The sequence below is a fragment of the Amphiura filiformis genome, chromosome 6 (genome assembly GCF_039555335.1).
Source record: "Amphiura filiformis chromosome 6, Afil_fr2py, whole genome shotgun sequence".
In the NCBI taxonomy this organism is placed as follows: domain Eukaryota; kingdom Metazoa; phylum Echinodermata; class Ophiuroidea; order Amphilepidida; family Amphiuridae; genus Amphiura; species Amphiura filiformis.
In genome coordinates, this window is record NC_092633.1 from 33,998,739 (window position 1) to 34,022,961 (window position 24,223).

A 24,223-nucleotide genomic window follows, 5' to 3' on the forward strand; every position below is an offset into this window, starting at 1 on the left:
GTGGTATGCGTGCTCGTCCCAGCACCTCAAAAATGGACCCTAAATGGCGTAATCTGTGTAGAAAAATTTCACCCCTTATTGGCGTAAGGCTCTGTAAATCTTTCCACTAAAATGTGGCGTAATTCGGCGTAAGAAACTAAAATGGACCCCTAAATGGCGTAAACTCTAAAACAAATCCATTGAAGTTGAAAAAAGATACCCTAAACGTCGAAACTCAACCTGAAAAGCACCCTTTTTTCTAAAAACGTCGACGCTGCCACAAGCCCCAAAATCGACCCTTTTTAGACGTTTTTGGGGTCGAGCATGCATACCACTTTGGTATGCGAGTGACCCCCCCCGGGATTGAGGTATAGCTATGACCGAAGTTTACGATTTGAACTGTTCATATGACACCAAATTTTGTTTTAACCTAGAGTCTGACAATTTTGTTGACACACAGATACAGTTACAATGGCACCCCGAGTTGTGCTACCATATTCGCTGGCGTAGTGCATGTTAGTCTGTTAGGGACGCACCATTAGATTCTCAGGGTGGGGGTAGGAAGTTTTTCAAAAAAAAAAAACTTCACCCACTACATGACCAAAAAAAAAACTTTCCCCACCAACACTAAAAAAAAAAAAAAAACCTTTCCCCACCTAACTGTGTATAATGCATGAAATTAAAAAAAAAAAAAAAATTTGCGCCTTGGTGCAAAAAAAAAAAAAAAATTCGCCGCCTTTGGCGGCGAAAAAAATTTCTTCCCCGACCCTAACTTCCTACCCCCCCCTGAGTATCAAATGGTGCGTCCCTTATAGTCTATACTGGTTCAAACCTGGGCTCATACACCTGTTCCGAATTATGATATGCCAAAATAATGCCATAGGCTTTGTGTTGTGATAATTTTGATCAGTGGGTTCGTAACAAAGAAAGTGTGACCCAGTTGACCTAGCAACGGTTATATTCTAACATGCACTACATGTACTACACCAGCGAATAAAGGTCTCTCCTTCAGACGACCTAAAAATGTTTTAAGGTTAGGAAAACTGAAGAGGGCACTTTTCACTTTTCTTCACCTTTCTTTCACCTGACCTCAATGAATTAAGGTCAACTTTATCTGGGCACAGGAACTCCTGCTTAATACATTACTAATGTATCCTATAATGTGTACCTGCTGTAACCTGCATATGGGGAGCATTGAAAGCAACCCCGTCCTTCCAGGATCTGTGACAAAACACATCTTTACAAACATGATTTATATTAAAGTGGGGGTACGCAACCTTTTAGACCTGTGGGCCACATTGCAAGTTTCAGACAGTATGATGGACCACATACAAGGTTCAGAGATGCTTGTTGAAAAAAATCAGGAAGTTGCAAAGCATAGCCACTCATTTATTGCCAAAAAAATCCTGAATTTATGTCTAAAAATTGCAAAAATCAGGAATTGCTGATAAATCAGGAAAAGTGGCATCTCTGAAGGTTTATTTCTAACATTTGTTTTATAATATCCAATGTCACAATTTTATTTTTTTATATAAACTGCTTTGGGACCTGCATTCGACATCATTGAGGGATTCTGCCTGAATAATGAATCATGAAGCCTTCAGCATGCATTCACATGTAACATCCAAATGACAGCATTATGCTTGGCGTATTTATGGGCCATTTCTGGTGAGTCCAATTTTACATTTGAAGCACTTGCATAGCCTACCCCTATACATGCCCTACATCCATGGGGAGGGGTCACAGATGCTTGATATCGCCATATTTACGGCACCATTTAGGTAACAGGTAATCATGAAATCCTCACAAATAATTCTAAATGTGTAATATGTGTTGTCAAAGCAAAATTCTAAAACCATTTGAGTTCAACAACAAAATCCAATGTTAGTATGTTGTTTTACCATTGCCATCCTTGCCCTTGTGTGTGATCATAGATGCATGTCCTGTACCCCTGTACATTTAGGGATGCACCATTAGACTTCAAGGGGAGGGTTATAATAAGGAAGTTGGGGTCGGGGAAAAAACTTCCTAACTCCCCCTCCCCTTGAAGTCTAATGGTCCGTCCCTTATGTAGGCCTATACACTTCATGGACAAATTTATGTGATAAATTGAAACTCATGCTACATTTTCAAAAAAACCTTGTCTCCAAGGATCACAGGTATTTTGTTGACAAATGTTCGATAAAACATGAAAGTACACATGAGTGAGCAAGCAAGCAACCACCCACCTGGTAATGATGCAGGAATAAGTACCATTGCACTTTACCCAATTTTGCACAACTTATACAGGTGGTACTGTAATCTTTTCACTGAAGGAAGTCAACTTTTATTCATGCATGTTCCATCATAGACCCTGGTAAAACGTTCTAGATGGTTCCACCAGAAACATACCAAGAAATTTGCTTCCCACCTTCACCTTCAAATGACCAAAGACATTGGAATGACCTTCAATCTCCATGATACTCATTTTGTTTTGGATTTAAATGGCTTTATTTTTGGGATTTATAGGCCTATTTTGTCATTGTCAGTGATTATGTGAATGCAATAATTTATTACATTCACATAATCATGACAATGACAAAATAGGCCTACCCATACAACTTGAAATCCCAATAAAGCCATTTAACTTGAAATAGGTCTGCTAACTGCTTCCTGTATTTCCATTATAGTAACAGATACATGTGCAACTATTTTTTCTCCATATAAATTCTTGAGGGTTATAAGCTAATGATATTAAACTTAAAGCATAATAAAAATAAAACCAGATCAAAAATCCATTACAATTTCCATTCAATTTAGAACTACACACCATGGTATTAAAATAAATCTATAGGCAAATAGACAATTAGTTGGATCTGCAATAAGATACTAAGGTCTACAGGCATATGGGGAATGATTTAATGGGATATTTAAAACAATAGGTATTTAATATAAACCCTTCATTTGACCTATTTCTTAGGAAGAGCTAGCCTATTCTTTCAGAATTCAAAGGGAACTGCATTTCTTTTTACACAAAACTGATAAAAACACCTGTCATCCCTAGCCCCAGGTCACATACCTTTGAACTTGCAAATCCTGGCAACCTGCATGACCTTCAAATCTTTCAAAGAGATCATTCAGCCATTGATCTTCAAAGGCCTAGATGAGCAATATCAGGTACCTATAAAACCCCAGGTATACTATAAGGCCCTTTGCACTTGATTCTGAGTTTCCTGTACCCACTGTCCTTTGAAATTCATGCCCTCATTCAAATTAATTACTGCGATTTTTCACAAATTCAAAATAAAAAGTGTGTTTTGGGGTAAAAACAACATGAATTTGCGCAATTTTTACAACTCGGATCCGAATTCGCTTCATATAGGCATACTGCACCTACTGGAGGGTGCCTTTCTTTATTGTATAAATAGGCGTGTATATATAGGGTTACATGTAAAAGACTGCCTTAACTTAAGTCCGATTTTGACTGATTGATAATGAAACTTGGGAAAATACTGAATAATGAAAAAATTACCTTGCTTGATTTCTGAAATTGTGTGATGGGATTATATTCTTTGCTCTTCCTACAACATGTAGGCCTAATGTTGTAAAATAGAGGACCTTTTATTGCTGAGATTCATCTTTCATCTTTTCTATGGTTGAAACACCTTCTGTGAAATCCAACATGGCGTTTCCATGGCAGCAAAGTTGTAAACCAAACTTTTGAAATAATAGATATAGGGCCAACTGGTATGGTTGTAGCAACCTGATGATGACATCCTATCAGTTTTGCGTTACCAGGCGGTCAAAGGTCGAGTAATGTCCCACTTTGTCACCACAGAACACCTGCTGATCTTTACCCAGCACACCTGAAAGTTGACACCAGCCAAATTGCTATCTATGGTTTTTCTTTTGAAGGGCTGCCAGATCATGGCCCATTACCTGGTCTGGGTATCATGTGGTTTTGCTTGGGGAGACTCCCATGTTCAAAATTAGCTAGTGACCTCATACATCAGGACCACAAATTCTCAAATTTCTGTGAGCATTTCGCTGCAGGGGTGCGAAATGCAACGTCATTTCAGTATCATACTATCAGTTCCATGTAGACTGCTTGCTTGCTTCCCCCTTCTCGCTTCGTTTAGATCCAATTACAGATCCAATAGCAATGCATTTTTGCTGAACCATGAGTCTCAGTCTAAAATCTAACTTGCTAATATACTCGCTTAAAAACCTTTTGGTCTTAAAATGTCTAGCTGCTGCATAATTGCATAATTAATGAGCTAATTTGCATAAAGACTAATTATTTATGCAAATAAGAGAGCAGCTTGGCTATATACTACACTATAATATAATTATTAGAAACACTTTGACCAAGTTTCAAGGCAGAAGTATGCAAAATAAAAGTACCCTGAACATGTATGCATGGATTTTTAAGCAAAATATTTGCAAAACTTACATATTAATGGGCTTTTCCAGTCCTTTTAGCTCATTAACTTGATTATTGATAAAAACAAAATGATTCAAAGAAAATGTACTGTAACCACTGGTATAAGCCCACCTTGGTTATAAGCCCACCCCTATTTTTCAAACCATTCTGGGAACAATTCTGGGAAACCATTTCCACTGATCTTCCTGAGTTGTTTAAAAAATTCTCTGCACCCTCCTTATATTCTATCCAATATTTTCATGATTATCCCCTGCCTTTTATCTGTTGATGAAGATACTTCCAATTCTAACATGGGGCTGAATTACATCTGATATGCAAGTCACAAGCAACCACCCACCTGGTAATGATGCAGGAATAAGTACCATTGCACTTTACCCAATTTTGCACAACTTATACAGGTGGTACTGTAATCTTTTCACTGAAGGAAGTCAACTTTTATTCATGCATGTTCCATCATAGACCCTGGTAAAACGTTCTAGATGGTTCCACCAGAAACATACCAAGAAATTTGCTTCCCACCTTCACCTTCAAATGACCAAAGACATTGGAATGACCTTCAATCTCCATGATACTCATTTTGTTTTGGATTTAAATGGCTTTATTTTTGGGATTTATAGGCCTATTTTGTCATTGTCAGTGATTATGTGAATGCAATAATTTATTACATTCACATAATCATGACAATGACAAAATAGGCCTACCCATACAACTTGAAATCCCAATAAAGCCATTTAACTTGAAATAGGTCTGCTAACTGCTTCCTGTATTTCCATTATAGTAACAGATACATGTGCAACTATTTTTTCTCCATATAAATTCTTGAGGGTTATAAGCTAATGATATTAAACTTAAAGCATAATAAAAATAAAACCAGATCAAAAATCCATTACAATTTCCATTCAATTTAGAACTACACACCATGGTATTAAAATAAATCTATAGGCAAATAGACAATTAGTTGGATCTGCAATAAGATACTAAGGTCTACAGGCATATGGGGGAATGATTTAATGGGATATTTAAAACAATAGGTATTTAATATAAACCCTTCATTTGACCTATTTCTTAGGAAGAGCTAGCCTATTCTTTCAGAATTCAAAGGGAACTGCATTTCTTTTTACACAAAACTGATAAAACACCTGTCATCCCTAGCCCCAGGTCACATACCTTTGAACTTGCAAATCCTGGCAACCTGCATGACCTTCAAATCTTTCAAAGAGATCATTCAGCCATTGATCTTCAAAGGCCTAGATGAGCAATATCAGGTACCTATAAAACCCCAGGTATACTATAAGGCCCTTTGCACTTGATTCTGAGTTTCCTGTACCCACTGTCCTTTGAAATTCATGCCCTCATTCAAATTAATTACTGCGATTTTTCACAAATTCAAAATAAAAAGTGTGTTTTGGGGTAAAAACAACATGAATTTGCGCAATTTTTACAACTCGGATCCGAATTCGCTTCATATAGGCATACTGCACCTACTGGAGGGTGCCTTTCTTTATTGTATAAATAGGCGTGTATATATAGGGTTACATGTAAAAGACTGCCTTAACTTAAGTCCGCATTTTGACTGATTGATAATGAAACTTGGGAAAATACTGAATAATGAAAAAATTACCTTGCTTGATTTCTGAAATTGTGTGATGGGATTATATTCTTTGCTCTTCCTACAACATGTAGGCCTAATGTTGTAAAATAGAGGACCTTTTATTGCTGAGATTCATCTTTCATCTTTTCTATGGTTGAAACACCTTCTGTGAAATCCAACATGGCGTTTCCATGGCAGCAAAGTTGTAAACCAAACTTTTGAAATAATAGATATAGGGCCAACTGGTATGGTTGTAGCAACCTGATGATGACATCCTATCAGTTTTGCGTTACCAGGCGGTCAAAGGTCGAGTAATGTCCCACTTTGTCACCACAGAACACCTGCTGATCTTTACCCAGCACACCTGAAAGTTGACACCAGCCAAATTGCTATCTATGGTTTATCTTTTGAAGGGCTGCCAGATCATGGCCCATTACCTGGTCTGGGTATCATGTGGTTTTGCTTGGGGAGACTCCCATGTTCAAAATTAGCTAGTGACCTCATACATCAGGACCACAAATTCTCAAATTTCTGTGAGCATTTCGCTGCAGGGGTGCGAAATGCAACGTCATTTCAGTATCATACTATCAGTTCCATGTAGACTGCTTGCTTGCTTCCCCCTTCTCGCTTCGTTTAGATCCAATTACAGATCCAATAGCAATGCATTTTTGCTGAACCATGAGTCTCAGTCTAAAATCTAACTTGCTAATATACTCGCTTAAAAACCTTTTGGTCTTAAAATGTCTAGCTGCTGCATAATTGCATAATTAATGAGCTAATTTGCATAAAGACTAATTATTTATGCAAATAAGAGAGCAGCTTGGCTATATACTACACTATAATATAATTATTAGAAACACTTTGACCAAGTTTCAAGGCAGAAGTATGCAAAATAAAAGTACCCTGAACATGTATGCATGGATTTTTAAGCAAAATATTTGCAAAACTTACATATTAATGGGCTTTTCCAGTCCTTTTAGCTCATTAACTTGATTATTGATAAAAACAAAATGATTCAAAGAAAATGTACTGTAACCACTCGGGTATAAGCCCACCTTCGGTTATAATATAAGCCCACCCCCTATTTTTCAAACCATTCTGGGAACAATTCTGGGAAACCATTTCCACTGATCTTCCTGAGTTGTTTAAATAATTCTCTGCACCCTCCTTATATTCTATCCAATATTTTCATGATTATCCCCTGCCTTTTATCTGTTGATGAAGATACTTCCAATTCTAACATGGGGCTGAATTACATCTGATATGCAAGTCACAATTTGTATAAACATCATGCAGAATATCTCAGGAGAGTCTTGATTTACAGCTCACTATTACTAAAAACAATGCTCAAAATTGCATTTATGTAAAACAACATGTATGTGAATAATGTGATTCATGTGTTGGAGAACCCATGTGGGAGTGTAAGGTATGTTTAGGATCAATGCTAGTATTATGCTACCAACAGGTGACAAATAGTGCAAGCTGCCTGAATACATTCCATCATGATCAATGAAATATAGTATTGAACTTAGTATTGAACTTGGTTGCACATCAAAATGTTCCACCAAGACAATGCAGTTCTCTTACTATACATGCAAGATTGCTGGGCCATGGGTTTAGTTTGCTATTAGCATAGTAGCTCTGGACTAGCGCCATTCGCAAACCGCAACCGTGACGTACCTTGAATAGCGAGGGAAGCGTGCAGCAAGCTGTTGTTGGAATAGCTCAGATCATCATACAGGTATCAGAATCCCAGCATAGAGCCTGTGCTGAAGTAGCTCTTTTGGGAATCAATCCCCTAGTTCATTCACCTATTGGCCTGATTTCATTCTGTTTACGAAATATTGTAACCAAAATGTTAGCGAGTTATAGGTAGGCCTATATTATTATCCTCTTTTAAATGAGCTGGTCGCCCAGCTAAAAACAAGTGATGCTAAATGATCTTTTTGATATTTAGGCCTACCTAATTAATGCCCCCATCCTCAAGAAAAAGAAAGCTCTGGATTGAGAATGTATACTATCAAAACAGGGATGCGAGCGTAGGACATTCCATCTTCATGGACATCTGCTCTATCTAACATGCCTTTGGTCTTGTCAAAAGCCCACCTCCACAAAGCCACATACATAGGCCCTACACTTTATTGCCAATCCCGTGTGAAAAACATCAATTTTTAGACAGACTCTGGGAAGTATGTGGTTGAGAGTAAAAGTTTTCCATGGTACCACAACCATCACACTACTTCACAGCATTCACAGACTGATGCCTAACCAAACCAACCACACATGCTAAAAGCAGATGTGGTTTATGAATGGTATTCTTTTGGATGCTGTCATAGACTGGAGGGAAAAAATGCCATTTGGGTGTGGGTTGAGATGGTTGAGATCACCTTACTGGAACTCAACGGGACCTTGCAAGTTGTGACGTTGACATCACAGTAGCCAACTCCTGCAAGCCATTCTGACTCATTCATCAAAAAATTCAAAATTTACCAACCAAGTTATGAAACATGATTCAATTATAAATATTTACTTTGTTTATTTTGGTTATTAGTGGGATAAAATTAGAACTTTGTTTACATCACCTAATCGAATAATCTGAAACCACAAAGTTTTGTTTCGATGAATCATACTTTTTTTTAAAACACAGGTAGTTTCTAATATCTACTCAAACACAACTTGAAAGTGAATACACAAGTTTTCATGGTTAGAAAAGTAAGACCCTGGTCAGATGTACATGTTTTTACCAAGTAAAGATGATTGGAATATAGTCGGACCATGGTACGGGTAGCTTATGACTGCAAGTGACCATGGTCTGATTATAGTTGTACCATCTCAAGTTACTAATCACCTGTGTGACCCGCACAATGCGTCATCCGTTTATGCATTTTAGCGCGAAAACAAGCTCTTGGTAACCATTATCTGACTATAATAGTACACTGCCATGTGACAGTACATTGCTTTAGTCAACTCAAAGTATGGTCAACTAGACTCAGGTACCATGATGGATGTAGGCTGTGGATGCATACAAAATAATGATTTCACGCCCTGATTAACCCTTGTCATTATGAGCCACTTTTTGTGACACAAACTACAAGGGCTTGAAATCCCTGAAATTTTCTATAATTATATAAAACGTTATTATACTGTTACATATGGTGGTACCAATGTAACCAATGGGTCTCCTCTATCCAGTGAATGTAATAACAGATCAAAAGGACTAACATCACGCGTCAGTCACATTTAATGGAGTAGCTTGCATTTGTGACACATTCATAACCTCATAATATACGCGAAGCCTGCGATCCAATCAAAAGTAATTGATTGCCTAACCGCACAATGAGTGCGCAGTCATTAAAAACTCACAATGACTCCGGACGCGCAACAATGACTTCTGCGTGCGTGCGTGTATAAGCTAAGCGTTATGGCTTAACGCACACGCCTACGCGATGCTGTCGCGCTTCTGTGATTGGTAGCTCTTGTTGTCAGCGCGAATGTTATATTCGCCTGGTCGATTTTTTGTTGGGTAGGTTACAACAATAATTAAAACTCGTTATATTTAACAGTGTTTTATGGCATAAACTAACATAAAATGCCATTTTGATTTGTTCACAATAAGATACGACGGTAATGAATGACAATAATAACTTTGCACCATCTATTTTGAGGTTATTGTGTGAAATTGTCGGGTTTTGTTTTGGGCCTCGGTATTTTCCGCTCCCTCGAAAAATACCTCAGCCCAAAACAAAACCCTCCGATTTCACACAATGACCTCAAAATAGATGGTGCGCAGTTATTATTGTCTAATCATCACCCTGCTATGATAATTTTTGTAATGAGAACAAATGACAAAATAGGGTCACCTTAAGGGCTGGGGTATGAACGTTTGGACAGTATTTATTTTGGGACATTAGAGCACATCAGACATATCGAATCGCATTCTGAATACGAAGAATGTCATTCTGATATCAAATAATTTTGATTTTCTGAAATTCGCAATTTAATACACATTTTATGGCAAATCATTAAAATTGATATTTTTGATATTTAACAGTACTCGAAAGTAAACTTTATAAATCTGATGATTTATACTTAAAGTGTATGTAGGTGGGATGAAAAGCCGACGATCAATTGAAAATTTTGACCTTCGTATTGAAGATATGGATTTTTTTCCAAGAACATAAAAAAAAAATCGGTCTTTTTGGGAAAAAATCCATATCTTCAATATGAAAGGTCAAAATTTTCAATTGACCGTCGGCTTTTCCTTCCTGCTACATACACTTTAAGAATATATCATTAGATTTATATAATTTACTTCGAGGACTGTTATATATCAAAAATTTGAAAAATATCAAATTTGTATAATTTGTCATAAAATTGTATTATATTGTGATTTTCAAAAAATGAAAATTATTTGATATCAGAAAGACATGCTTCGTATTCATAATGCAATTCGATAGGTCTGAGGTGCTCTCATGTGCCATAAAAAATACTGTCGAAACGCAATAAACGCTCATTTTAGATCCCTTAATTATTTCTGATTATTAATTTGTCTCATTATCATTTGTTCAATTGTGCAAAGATTGGTGAATAAATATGTTTAAAAGCGTGCTTGAACCATATTTTGTACTTTGTTCTCAAAATTGCAAAAAATGACTAGGCAATTATCGTAGCAGGCTGATAATATGTGCTTTTATAAAAATTTGGATTATTTTTCTTTGTATTGCATTTCTGTTCGGGCCAAAATTAAACGGGGACATTTCTGTGGAAAAGAATAATACAAATCTGTTTTTTATGAGCATTTTACAACATGGCTTTAATCATTTGCTGGAATGCTCATGACGATCATCAGCTTAAGATGACTATCAGATACATACCAGAATACCAACATTACAGAGACATAGGTGTCATATCACTGACCCTCTTTCAATGAACTTCTTCAGTCTTGACGTCTGTCAGACCTTTATACTTGAAGACTTTCCTATGTGCATCAAGTCAATACTGTTCAAATGACTAAAGACTAAATAAATAATTTATTTAGCGACAGGAAAAAACTGAATTCTATGGCCAGATGGACTTGCCCGATTTCAAAAACATTTTTATAACAGGCTAAAAAATCACAGGCTTAAAAAATCTGAAATATTTTTGTTTTTGCAAATACCCCTTTGTTTGTATTAAATGCCCCCTCTCCAATTTTTCAATGAAAAATGAACATGAAAATGTCCATGGATACTGTGTAGCTTTCTGTGTTTTGTCCGGCCGTTTTACCATGTTTTGTCTGTTTTACAAGAAGTTTAATCAAACTTAACCACACTTTTTACAAGTTTACTTTATTGAAAACAAAAACAGACACACATTTTTTGAATTTTTCTTTGTATTTAATTTTTATAACTACATGAAATCCTGTTTTCCGTTTTATACCACCAATTCCGTATAATTCATCTGTTTTCCGCATCAGGAAACTTATAGCTCTAATTTCATACATCTAAAAAAACCAAAACTCGAAACATAAAATCTGGGTCAGTCTGGCTCATAGAACAGGGTTTTTTTTTCCTGACTTACATCTATCAAATGCAGACAGATCAGATCTGCAAAGATTGTCATTCAAACCACATTCCCCAGGATAGCATCTTCAACTAAACTATTTTCACAGATCTACCAAACCAGTATCCATCAGCAATGACAAAATGTGCTATTTTTGTACATGGATGACTTCTATGGTCTTCCAACTATGCAATTAAGATGCTTGCACATTGGATGATGTCTTCAATAAGGCCTATCATGATGATCAGACCATACAGAAAACATAGGCCTACATGTACACGAAACTAATATGTTCCATATTTTCTTTCATCTTTGTAGAAATATCATCAAAACTAATAGGCCTAGCCCAACATGCATAAAACTCCTGGGTTCAAATGAACTATGACATGAGCGTCTTTATACTGAGCACCTTGCATTACCGCGCTTCCACCTTCAACCGCATTTTAATCCTCTCACCTTGACCTTCATCGGTCTTTCTACTACCCTGTAAATGCAGGTATAGATAGTGAAGGAGACAATTCACTACCCACATGATATTTAGTGGGGAGGGCGGAAGTCCACAAAAGTTTTTGTGACTTTCAAGGTCAGATTTTGAATGCTCGCACTGTATTGTAGTAGGCCAACTTCCGGTGTCATCCGCAAAATCATCACCCGCACTGTTTCTACTGTGAATGTTACCACAGATTCACTTGCATCACCGCGCATTCACCTTCACCCGCTCTGTTTCTGCTGGGGCAGTTACCACATATTCCTTTCATTACCCCAAATCCACCCGCAACCGTTTGCTCAGTAGAAACACGCTGTATACCTTCAACTTTTTAGTTGTAAAGCCTATCCTTTGCTAAGTAGTGTACTATTATTGAAATTGGCAAAATTATTCATATTTATGCCCCTTCACTACAAGCATCCCATCATCCAAGTTTTGCTTACATGTAGGATTGACCAATTTTAAATTACCAATACTTTTGTTGGTTGAAACTAAAATTCTGGAAAAAATCTGGATTTAATTGAACTCCTGTACGAATGTTCAAAACAAGAAGAAAGAAATTTTACCAGTAGTAATTTCAAAATTCATAACAACTTTTGAAGACTCTGCATTTTAAAGAATACCTTCACGCAAAAAATTGTAATGCCTTGGTGGCAAAATATGTAGAAAATTTGAAGTTAGGCCTAAATTGTATTAGTTTTACAATTATTTATTATTCATGATCCGGATGTTTACAAATCCCATTTATTGCTTTGGAGTGGCAGAAACTCCTATCAGATGTCCTAACTAAATTCCTGAAAGTACCACTTAAAAATTGGCTCTTAATCAGAGCCCTCATGATTTGATTCAATTGCAAGTACAGTAGTTTACAAACCCCTTAGCCCTAACACCCCAGACCTATTTTGGCAAGGGGAAGGAAAGGAAGAAAGAAAGAAGAAGAGAAAAAGGTGCGGTTTTGAACCAGGGGGGTTTCATCGGGTGCCAAACACACGCACAGCAACACCTTTTAATGTATACCTGTATACAGAGTTGGGTGGGAGAAATTTTTTTTTACTCGAATAGCGAGGCAAAATATTTTTTCCTTCTCACTAGTGGGCAAATTTTTTAAAATTTTGGTCTCACTAGCAGGCAAAGGTTTTTTTTCCAAATCAAATGGTGCGCCCCTAATAGACGGGAATTGTCAGGCTTTTACCAATACACGGAAAAGTAGATCCATGTTAAGAGTGATATAGTTGACCTGTCTGGTCACATTGTGCATGTTAAATAAAGTAGGCAAAGTATAGACCACTTGACATCGCTGTTTATCAACAAAGGCGAGGGACTCGTCTATCGATATGCTCGAACGAGCCGCTACACTGTTCAATGGCTTTCCTGTACTATATGAAATGTATAGGCGATTTAAATGCACGTGCCCTTGGCAGACTACGATGCGTACGCACACTGCAGGGCAAAGAACAATTGAAATTGCCATAATGCGCGCGCATACTGCCGGGCAATGACGTCAGATGCTAAGTGGTCTATAGGACTTCAAATTAGTAATTTGCAATGCTTCTGGCGAGATGTCACTAGGCAATTCTCAAAATAAAATATATTGATATTAATCCGCGATGTTATAAGGCCCGCCGAATACGAGCTGACCAAACTATAGGTGGAAAACGTACATGGTCATGTGCCATCTTATACTGAATAGACTATAGCATATAGCAGCAAATCTTTACAATGCCAGAAGTTCAGTGTCACAATAATTGTTCAATATTTGGGTAATAAAATAAATCTTTCAATGCAATGATTCCTCTTATAATTCAATACTAAATTTGGCATGCCCTAAAAGGTCATAGAGCAAAAATAGTTATTTCAGCAGATGTAATAAATTAGTTTTTCTACCTCTGCCTTTTGCTTTGTTTAAATACAGAAGAGTTTCATTTGGGTTCCAAGTGCAAATTGAAATGTCAAAACAACAGCACTGGCTACATTTGACCTACAAATGAACTTCTGATGATTTTCCAGTATTAAAAATTTGAACTTTTTCTCCAAGACAGTATCTAGCCAATAATAAGAGCCTCTGCACCATCCACAAGCAATCTACTACAGTCTATGAGGAGGTGACGATTTTCGGCATGCCCAGTATTGGCACTATGCGTCTCTGCTCGCACTAACACACTTGCTGTTGGACATCCCGATCTGAGGGAACGGATCAAGTTCTCTGCTTCCCTCCCCCCACTAGAAGTGGATAGGGTAAATTGTGCTGTCCCCTTCACACAGGGCTTCACATCCCACCCATGATACGTTAAAGATGGGAAACCACTTAATTTTGACCGGAAGGGCAATGAACTGGAGAACGTTCACATTTCCATTTGACCTTTGACATTTAAAAGCCCCACCAAAAACTTGCAATTTTGTGGCTAAAATTGCCATTGAACAACCCCCTACCGATATCATTACCAAGCTCAAGGAGCTTGGGAAATCCTCCAGATATTAATCAAAGCAATCCAAACTCAGTTGCTGAACCAGCTTTGCTTATTTTCATTCCCATTTTCTCTGCAGGGCTTCTGGGTGGTCAGGTCAAAAGAGAGAAATTCAAATATGCGCGAAATATCTGTTGAATAGTCTATGATATCTGCGATATCATAATATAATAATAAGGCCAAAAAAATAAAATGTTGCGTTGCCGTCAAGTAGGAAAATGAAAAGTTGGGTTGGTTGGTCGATTTATGTTTTTGATTTTTTGATTTTTTTTTTTTACACCTTCAGTTTTTAAAAAATCCCCACAAATATTAAATATTAAATGCCTCCATTATATTAGGGACATTTGTCAACTACTGGATACTTGTTAGATAATCAACTTAAGACTAGTCTTTTAATAAAATAATAATTTCAACTGAAAACCATTGATTTTTTGAACATATCTGTAAAAATGGTCACGAAATAAAAAATTGCGATCCTGATTTTTCAGGATTTAGGGTTGAGTGCTGAGGGCAACACAACTAATTTCTTTTTTGGCCTAATACAAGACCAGACAGACAGTAGGGGTGCATCCAATTTGATTTACAGTTATCGTTTAGACCAGTGAATCTAAATTCACAATAAATTCATTTACCGTTTGATTGAAATCATGCAGATATGTCAACCTTCGTATTAAAGTCCAAAAATCTTTCTCAATTTAAAAGCCAGCTTTTTTGCCAAGATTTTCAAGATTCACAGCTTATTGCTTTTTTTTTATTAGTCATTTTCATATTTGTGCGCACTCTTTCCTCATACGATTTTGCGCCTTATAAGAACCATTCATTTAATATTATTCTGCCTAATTATTATATTTTTTTAAACTTAAAACTATGATACACACTGAGAAAATGTGAATTTCGCAGAAATATAAACTCAAAATTTGATTTGTCTATTTTCAAACCAAACACCAAATTTCCTGGAGTGAGGATTTTAAAGTCCCTACTTTTTCCAGACCTCTTAATGTATAATTATATGTTTCATCATAGCTTGATTTAATATCTCCCGAATAGAATCCATAGCGATAGAGAATAAAGTCTGATTCAGACTCCGCATCCTGGCTGCAATATCCCAGCCGCAATGAAATATGTGCTAGGTTCTTTACAAGCTCGGTGGTAAACACTCACTCTCATCGTGCAGTGGAATTTTCATTGATGATGAGAGTTGAATTTTGATGAATTTTTTCCGCTCTCTCTCTCTCTCTCTCTTGCGATATTGCGCTTGTGATTGACTGCTGGAAAATAAAGGCTGGCATTTTATTCATTATGTAAGAATGAAACGGAAGGGTAACACTTTTATTGTGATCGCAAGATATCATTGCAGTACATTCCTATTTCATTGACTGCTGTGGTGTAAAAAGGCATCACACACTGTTACGATGATGAGTCTGAATTGGACTTCAGTGCAGCTTTCTCAGATTTGCTCTATATTTTCAGCAGGACAGACGGGACTGATTTACGCTACCTCTTCCTGAGAGGCACGACAGACTCTTGATCCCAAAAAGCACACAATTATTTTTATCCAACCTAAAGCATTGCAGGGTATTAATACAGTCTGATGTATACCTTACCACATCATAACCACAAGAAACAAAGCCAGAGATGAAAATTCTCATCACTGGATGGATTTCTCGATGTCACCAAGAGTTGAATTTTGTTCAACTTTTTTCGCCAGCCCATCGGGCTGGTACCTATTTCTGGGATGGTGTTTGTATGCTCAAGAGATTATTTTTTATTGGTATTGGAATGACTTTTGTTTAAAACTTTTTGTGGTTGAATTTTTTTAAAAATATTTTAATTCGATTTGTAAGGAAAAGTAAGTATGTTTTGCCGTTTCAACGAACAAAAACGAGTGAGTATTACCAAAGTTATGTTTGAACTAATTATGACTTTAAAAGTTCTAGGTATAGGCCTAAATGTAACAATATCTATATAAATAAAAGGAAGTCGCTAAATCTTGTCCAGAAGCAGTCTCCGAGATGCTTTCACTTTCAGCTCTGATTTATTCGTACATTGATCGGGTACATATTGCCATTAAACCATCTGACGTTCATTTTTGCAAAACTATTCAGTAACTATGGAAATAACAAAAAAAATGTTCGGTTGCTAGGCCGTTGAGGTCAATAACCTTATGGGTCAGGTCATGATAGCAAACGCGTCAAAATGCATGCGGTGTCCAACACGCAGCGGTAAGTGGCGAGTCACGCACCTGCGCGCATATCGCACCATGGTTTCACGCGCATTGCGGCGCATGGTATGGGACGCATTTAATGTTGGCTTACCGCGCGTAGGGCTCACGATGTTTGTCTGGGTGTGTATGCGTGACTGACTGCTTCTCTGAGACAGTGGCGGATCCAGGAATTTGGAAGGGGGGCACACTCGGAAGTTTTTGTCGCCACCTTTTGAATGGCCACGGCACCATTGTGTCGCGCCGTGCAGCCGGCTGTGTCCCTTCAGAATTGGAAACTGGGTCAAAGCAAAGGCCTTGAAGCCATTTCGGGGATCATTGGGTGTAAGCTGATGAAAGGGGGGGGGGTTATTGAGTGACAGATTTGCAAAAAAGTCCACTTTTCAGATGGAATGTTAAAATATAGCCAACAGAGTCGTTTAACTGTTCAGTATAGCCCGAAAGGATTAAATGATTGGGGGTGGGTGAAAGTCCACATTTTGGAAATTCTGCGACCGCAAATAAATCCTGGCTATAATGTAGGCCTAGCTTTTAACACGGGCTCGCTAAAATGTTTTGCATCAACTTTTAAACATGATGCTTACATGTTTTATACCATTAATAACCCGAAATTGAAACGCGTTTTCTAGCAACCTCTTTAACATTATTGTTTTATGTTTGTTGGGATAAAGTTAAAATCAACCATTTTGTCACGAGCTGTTTCAAAAGAAATATGAGGGATTGAGTGAGTAACAACATTATCACAGGTCTGGATATTCACTTAAAGTTATTTTAGCTTCTTTAATATGACAGGAGCTAACATAATGATTATCAAGCTAACATGGTCATTACTATACATGCTATACTGGATGAATAATCTACACCAAGACACCATGATTATCATCATCACCGTTTACCATGTTTACTAACCACTCCCGTGTACTAACCGCTCCCGTTTACTCAACTAGCGGGGACCCGCGCGAAGCACGGGTCTCCCGCTAGTAGTTAATATAGCATCATATGGTCAGCAGAAGAAAATCTGACATCACCTATGATGTCATATCAGTGTCCTTGACCGGGGTCCTTACTCCTTGACCACTGAACAGCGTGATATCATGTTGATAACAGATCTATAGAATCAAAATCTTCATCATATCCTCGGATCATATCACAGATTCTCAACAATCTGTGATCATATGGACCATATTGATGTGAAAGTAGTTATCTATCATATCCTGTGTCGTTTTATGGATAAAAATGACTCAAAATGTTATTGATGAAATGGTTGCTATCATAAACATCAGTTTTGTCTTTTCAACGGGAAAAATCCGATGCAAAATAAAGTTTTTAGGGCCTAGCTATAATATGGGCATAATTTATGCATGTAGGCCTATAGTATTGAACAATGTACCCCATTTGACATGCACTTATAGATAAATAAATTGTCTTACTTTATTAATTTAATAACTTCTTTATTATAAATAAAATGACACATAACTATTTGATTCATAAAATTACATTCAACAAAATGATTGAAGAGAAAACACACAAGGCACTCGAGGCAGACTGTTATAGAATGGAGTATGTAAGATGCCATGTCCATAGCTTCGCAGGAGTTTCCGACTAGCAATCAACATGATCAGCACATTCAGAAAAACACAGTTTAAGAGTGAAGATTGTAGTGAGTAACCAGTCCTTTATAAATGTGCTGGCCACTATCTATTATAATATAGTAGGCTTAAACTATACATTGCGAATTAATTAAGTTATTTTAAAATAAAATAAACTCAAACCGCAGTGTATATATCGAAAGCAGTGAAATCGGACATTCCTAAGCGAAGATATTGAGTTCGTAAGTTCTGGTATTACAAAATTGGAAATTGAGATATCGTGGGTAAAAAGCTGAAAAGACAAAAAAAACAAAAAACAACAACAACAACAACAAAACAAACAGACCAGAACAATTTGGAGTAATGAATTAAAAGAGTTGACATGAGATTAGGAATTAATGTTTTCTGCTGTTTCAGTGTGCATGTTCTCATCGTTGATGGTTTGGTGGACTGTCATGTAGATGCAAGCGTGATCCTAAAAATGCCTTTCACATTGACCAAAACTAATTACAAGACCTCTTCTACATTGAGGCTGGCTTTCCCTTTTAAAGGGAATTTTTATATAGATTTAGCTCCCTGACATTGCAGACTATCACTGTATGCTTCCGACTGGCTGTCACTTAGGAAATCAAATTCGGGTTATCGGTGTCCTCCCAGATGCATGATGATGCTGTAGGGCCTACAGGAACACCTTCCCACTACTCCTACAGAATTGTATTGCATGAATATCTCAATTTCATCGCACAATGCTGCAATGGAAAGAAGCATTGTGCGATGCTGAGAAAATAGGAGTATACAATGGTCTCTATTTATATGTGACCGGACACATCGAATCAGCCGTAAAGTCAGTCCAGTAAATTTTGTTTTATTTTGTGTTCAGAAAATATATATCATAAGCTTTAAAATGGTATATCATTTGATTTCAAATGATATCCAGAAGCAGGGTTATGGTTTGTTGAACTCTTCTCCTTCAACAAAATGGTACCTTTTTTCGGTTCTACATGTGTCTCTTTTTCCACATTGCTTGTAATAAAGTCATAATTGGAGGTAATTTCAAATCATCCCCAAGTCAACGAGGTTCAGGAATCCTCTCATTGTTAATTGTTGGTTATAATATACATACCTAGACAAAATACAATGCAATTGTATTTGTAACCCACCTCTTGAACAGCATTTAGCCAAAGCAAACAAAGACTAGAGCTATTTTAAAAATGATTCTATAGAAATAGGTAGATTATTATCCTCTTCAGCAATATGATTATTGATTGGTTTAAGGTTATACAGGATTTTGAACTTTTGTGTAGGCAAATTGGCTGCACGTAGCCACCTAAAATATTTTGTTTTTCAAAAAATAAACATGGCAGGCCTAAAAATCATACTTCATCTTAAAGTTGACACTCTAATGATTATTATTGTAATACTTTTAACGTCATAGCTCATACACAAATGTACTTTGTAAGTGTTTCAATTTGTGTTCAATTTCATGAGCATGAGGTTTTTTGGGAAAGAGGCCAGGAAAATATGGGGAGAGGGTCCGATTTCATTGCGATTTAGCATATGTGTTACAAACAAACCAATGAAATAATGTACCTATTTATTCTTTCGATAGGTCCTCCTGATTTAAAACAGTAAGCTTACATGTTCACAGAATGTCAATGAAAATGATGGGGTTAATGTCGTCTTTTTTGCAACAACAATATTAATTTAGTGTGCCAATATATTGACACAATTATTCCCTACATTATTTCTTTGAAGTATCAGCTAACACATGCATATCAAAATTTTATGAATCAGCTACGGAAACATTAAAATAATTTATTTCATCTCAGCATATCAGGCCAAATGGTCCAAAATGGAGTTCTGAGATATCCACACATTTAGTTTCAAGTACTCACATTTTCTGCTATTTCACAGTATCAATTCACAATCCCATAATATTCCAGGTGCAGTGCTCCTGTATTACTACTGATAATCCTTACTGCATGGGAAGTATCAATTGATTTTCACAAAACTTGCAGAAATTGACAAATTTCTGCCAAAACTTCCACACTATCTATTATCATGTTCAAACCATGTGCTAACTTGTTTACAATTCTAGTTAGTGTTGCCAGGGCCAAGGTGATAGTACTTATTTGATTGATTTTGTCTAGTATAGTGCTGGTTGAATACTCATGCTCCACTGTGCATATGCTTCAGTGATTTAAGCAATCAAATGAAAATGATAGGGTTGCCAGTTCATGCACTGGAATAATAATCACTATAAGGGGGCACATCACTAAATAAATGTCCCATTGAAATACATGTGAAAATACAATAAAGTAACTAGGTGCATAATAATTATGAGTCCTGGGGAGGGTAGAATGGGGGAGGGGGAGCAGTTTTTGGCAAACATTTACAGTGCATCTTTATAAGGCTTAGGAAACACTACAGAAACATTCAAATCTGCATCATAATATCTAGGCCATTTAAAGTTTCCACATTGGCAAAGTTAGGCTGGCCGAGAGCAGGGCCAGGGGAGGATGACAGGAAATGTTGGCATACCTTTTAAAATCTAACCCACATGCCCCCCATGTATATTTGGTATTCTCCCTTCCAAAGAAAATGATTGCCCCTCACACCTTCTCTTTCTTCCATGAGTTACACCAAATGCGGAAGGATTTAGTGTAGTGTCCCCTTAAAACAAGAACTGTCTTTTAAAAAGAATTAGTGCTGTGGGATATCTAGAGCAAATATTGATACACAAAAATAATTTAAAAAATACTTTGTTGATACAATTTTTTCAATCTACATCTCTGAGATGTTTAATATATACATATACTTCATAAATAAAAATTAAAAAACAAAAGACAAGTTGAGTGGAATTTTCACCCTCCGTAACCTTAAACGCTATCAAATGAGAAAAATGTCGCGGCTAATTGAAATGCATATGAATACGACCTTCACGCACATTTTACACTGTATCTCAGAATACAATTTGCCAAGTTTATGGCTCTTTCGTAGTGTACGCTCACATATTAACATAACATTAACATAACAGGGCCTCTAGATCTATTTCAATTGAAGTGAAAATATTGGCAATTATCTGATCATTTTCCCCAAAGTTTGAGGATCATATTTACATGTACAGAAAGTTCAGATCATTAATATTACAGGCCTTGTATTTAAATTGATGTGAGAATATTGGCAATCTGATTACACCCAATCTTAGATTATATTCCACCATATAGTAGTAACTTGGCTTTGACATCATATTTACGTAGAGAGAGTACAGACAATTAATATTACAGGCCCTGTATTTCAGATGTGAGAATATTACCAATCATCTAATTATGATACACCCACTGAATCTTTTTTCTCAAATAGCAGTAAGTTCTAACATTAATACAGGTCCTCTATTTAAATTGATGCGAGAATGTTTTCAGTTTCAGTATTCTATTCCTAGATATTTGTTCATATTATTCACTGCGCATCACAGTGATCAATCACAGCCAGATACGCCTTCTTTGCCTATGTGACAGTTACATGTTTGGTCAAGGACCAACCGCAACTGGTTGGGGGCCAGATCTAGTCATCTGCCCCTCCTTGAGAACCCCTGATCATTTTAAACTCACCGTATTTCTCAAAATGACAAAACATTAAAAGCAACTTTTGAATTGTTTTTAAAATGAGAATCAAAATGGTTCTTTCTATTGGGAATAAGAGAAATTAGCAAAGAACATGCAAGTATGCTTAATCTCTGTTCTATGTAATTCTTCTATCACTCAACACTGTATTTTCTAAAGGGTAAATAAGAACAACTTAAGAAAGTGCAATTCACTCAAAAAGACAAAAACATGTTTTTATGGGGGATTGGGGGTGTAAATTGGACAAATGATATCCAATAATAGCTCCACTGCAAAGGCAATAATTAGATGGGTTCATCTTTTAAAAGTGATGACTAAAAGGCTGCCATCATAGACTCTGAACAGAGTCTATGCTGCCATCTTTAAGAAAATTGCAAATTGTGCTTTGTAATGATGAGCACAGGACCACAGGTTGATACCTTTCAGTTTTATTGGAATAGTTGATCCTTCTCAATTATACACCTTACAAAAGTCTGTTTTTAATTAAGAGTCATGTTTAATCATAGACTCTATGGTTTAATTAATTTAAAAGTAATTGTAAGCAATTTAGTCCAGTCAAAGTGGGTTTTGACTCGCCACTAATTGCAACAGAATTTTGTTCACTGCTATGCATTTCAGAGATGTCCCCTGAACAGCATACAAAAATACTAAGTTATGGTGGGAAGGTTTTATCTTTGGGGGGTGGAGGGTGGGGGGTCAAATGATAACCTTATTTCATCACTGAACATCAATCAAAGACACAGATATGGTGGGTATGGTATGGGATATTCTCCAGTACCCAAAAACAACAGAAACATGGTGAGGGGGAAGAAAGATTTTCCATATCGTTCTGTAACTATGATTTTCCATATCGTTCTGTAACTATGAAGTTCATACAATATCAGTATCTTCCACCAGCAGCAATTGACATCAAAATATGAGCAAACGGCAGCTTTCTCAATGAATATTTGGTAGTGACACCTGATGATTAGTTATCCTATAAACAGTCAGCTGTGGGAGAACTGACAAGGAGATCAGACAATGCCTACTTACCCGCATTCCTTTTTGCCCTTTGCAGCCACATTCTGCACACTGTCGCCTACATTCTGGATCTCGATTTTCGTATCTCTGTAAAGACACATAAAAACATACCACAAATATTAGTCATGACGATAAAATGCATCAAACTACGATGCGTCCGCTGTTGAAAACATTTCTAAATAAAAGCACTGGTCTATAGGATGAATTAGTTTTTGTTTTGGACAACAGGACAGCTAAATCAATTCAGTAATGTTTTGTACATTGTAGGCCCTAAATACTCTCTACATCAGGCCTTCTCAACTGGCGGCGCGCGCCACTTGTGGCGCTTGGAGTTAGTCGAAGTGGCGCATGAAGTGATGCACGGTAAATTTACTAGTTTTTTCCTCATAAATTGTTTACAAAAAAGGGGTAAAAATACCACATCTGAGCCTTTAGATAGCCTTAAAATCTCAGAGCTTCCGGGGGCGCTGCCCCCTGGACCCCCCGCGGCTGGGGCTCTCACACTGAAACCCTACAGGGGCCATAAGGCGTGGGCCTCCTGGACCCCATCCGCTATGCGTTCGATCGCGCACACGCTCCCTCACAAAATGCTCCCTAAACATGTTGGCACTTCATTATCACTAAAATTTCCCAGTTGGCACTTCAAATAAACTAGTTGAGAAGGCCTGCTCTACATCATGTTCCTCAATCACAAAGTGCTGAAAAACATTTTCCCCCAAGTCCACTTTGTTACAGGAATTTGCCTGATTAATGTTTTAACTTGCATTTTTACCTAAGGGGCACATCCCCCTCAGTACCAACAGGGATATGATACATACCAATTGACTTATCAACCCCAGGCCTCCCTTGCCAAATTTCCTGCATTTTCTGGGGCTCATAATATTGCACATTTTATAAAAGGAAGGGGTGAATTCCAAGAGTTTCTCTGGACAGACAATTCTTGAGAAAAAATATGAAAACCAATTATTTGCAGCTTATTGTAATTGTTGTACAATCTGGAAGGGGAAAATGAGTTATGGTGTCAAGGCTGAGAATTTATGAGTAGTAAATAACACATTCCTGTCATTGAACTTGAACACAAGCAAGTGTTGACAAACATCAATATTCTGATACTTCCAAGGTCTTCAAATTATTATCAAATGATTATTCCACATGGTAGGCTTTAATAATAATAAAGTGCAACCATGGTGCAAACAGACACCAACTTGTTGATTTGTGAGGTTCATTGGGCTACCCTCTAAAATTGCCCTTTGTAGCTCAAAGTCTATAGATGAAGAGAATAGT

The 24,223-nt window shown here is 37.0% G+C and overlaps 1 protein-coding gene across 1 annotated transcript in view; it reads right to left on the reverse strand.

Annotated features, from left to right (window-relative positions):
* LOC140154477 (uncharacterized) overlaps positions 1-24,223 on the reverse strand; it is a 103,426-nt gene that overhangs the window by 65,057 nt on the left and 14,146 nt on the right. The window contains exon 3 of the mRNA XM_072177044.1: positions 22,952-23,026. Within this exon, the coding sequence (XP_072033145.1) occupies positions 22,952-23,026 (75 nt within the window). The remainder of the gene's footprint in view (positions 1-22,951; positions 23,027-24,223) is intronic.